General features: G+C 32.9%; 1 protein-coding gene across 1 annotated transcript; it reads left to right on the top strand.

The window, feature by feature from the left end:
• The first annotated feature begins 244 nt into the window (after positions 1–244).
• LOC132735020 (uncharacterized) lies at positions 245–925 on the top strand. Its single transcript, XM_060721916.1, has one exon. It carries the CDS (start codon positions 245–247, stop codon positions 923–925), a length of 681 nt encoding a protein of 226 aa, XP_060577899.1.
• The last annotated feature ends 910 nt before the right edge of the window (positions 926–1835 follow it).

Here is a 1835-nt window from a genome sequence, read left to right as displayed (position 1 = left end):
GCGTTTTCATTAATTATAAAAGAATTTGCATTTTGCCGACAAAATTCCAGAAAAATATGAAAGTGACAAAATTGATTTACTGATTGGAAGCGATTATTACCTAGACATAGTAATTGGACATAAAATTGAAGTTCAAAAAGGTTTATATCTGTTATCATCAAAGTTAGGTTGGATACTCACTGGAAGAACAGGAGAAAAATGTGACAATGATTGTGATACGAATCTATTAGTGATTGGTAATGAAATGTGTTTTCCAAATGCAGAAGATTTATCATGTGTAGATGATTGTATTTCAACTAAAGTGGATATTGAAAACTTTTGGAAATTAGATTCTATTGGAATAAGGGATGAAATAGTTAACTGTGATGATTCTAATGCCATGTCACAATTTATTGAGAATCTTTCGTATAAAGATGGTCGATATCACGTGTCTTGGCCGTGGAAAGATGAAAACCCAGAGATACCTGAGAATAGACAACTTGCAGTAGGTCGTCTAAAATCAGTCGTCAGAAAACTTGAAAACCATCCTGATTTGTTACAAAAATATAGCAGTGTCTTGAAAGAACAATTAGAAAATGGAATCATTGAAAAGGTGACACAAAATAAAAGAGATGGACTGTGTCACTATTTACCTCATCATGCAGTTGTTAAACCTGATCATTCAACAACGAAGCTAAGGATAGTATATGACGCATCCGCAAAAACAAAACTAGATCATAACAGCTTGAATGAATGCCTTTATAGAGGACCTGTTCTATTGCATGATTTATGTGGAACATTGATAAGATTTCGTAAGCATAAAATAGGTATTGTATCTGATATTGAAAAGGCTTTCCTCCAAATAGCATTAAATACCGATCAAAGAGATGTTACAAGATTTGTATGGCTAAACGACACAGAAAACACATCAATTGATAATAGTTAACAATAGTTTAGATTTTGCCGTGTTCCATTTGGTGTTACATCAAGTCCGTTTTTACTTAGTGCTACAATTGAATACCATTTGGATTCTAACAAGAACGCTTTACCCAGTCAATTAAAAAGGGATATCTATATGGATAATTTTATAACTGGTGTAGATACAGTACAACAGGCCGAAAGAGTGTACACACTATCGAAGCAAATCTTTAATGATGCAAGTATGAATTTAAGAGAGTGCACTGCGAAAAAGACATGGATATACGGAAGTGTACGGAATTCCGTATATCATTAATATACGTGTAAGAATACGGGAAACTTGAAATACGGAGATGTACGGGACCGTATATTATATCAGTCCGTATATGACTCATATACGAACTCCGTACACTCGTAATATACGGGAACTTTGATGTACGAAGTCCGTATTTTACTAATATACGGAATTTTTATAACAAGTCCGTATATTACTAAAATACGAAATTCCGTATTCGTGCAAATACGGATTCTGTATATAGAAGTAGCGATGAAAATTTACTTCTGAATAGCCTATTTCCTGTAAGAGTAAAGAAATAGTCTGATCATATATTTATCAGACATTTGACAATTAACACAATGCAAAATTTCCTGGAGTTATAAACGCGTCAATTGCGTACAAATAATATCGTCAGTGCACAGAACGTGTATTCTAGCTCAATACCGCTTGGTTTGCTTTTTAGCATACACCCGCAGATAAATAGCGAATACTTTACAATTGCGATTCACGATTAGATAGTACTGTTTTGCATTTTGCATCTATGGTGAATCATGTTATTTTTGTAATATCCTTTTCATTATCATTATAATATCTTATAATGATAAGCCAAACATGAGAAAATGATAAAGTTGAAATTGTGATGTTCAAAACATGAATTAAT

This window comes from Ruditapes philippinarum, unplaced genomic scaffold, assembly GCF_026571515.1.
Source record: "Ruditapes philippinarum isolate M1 unplaced genomic scaffold, ASM2657151v2 ctg4724_1_1_1_1, whole genome shotgun sequence".
Lineage (NCBI taxonomy): Eukaryota > Metazoa > Mollusca > Bivalvia > Venerida > Veneridae > Ruditapes > Ruditapes philippinarum.
Note: the sequence above shows the minus strand (reverse complement) of the source record. Positions and strands in the feature narration are given on the sequence as shown.

What these genes read in the sequence shown, in the direction of transcription:
- LOC132735020 (XM_060721916.1), top strand. Translation starts at nt 245, where the DNA reads ATGTGTTTTCCAAATGCAGAAGATTTATCATGTGTAGATGATTGTATT.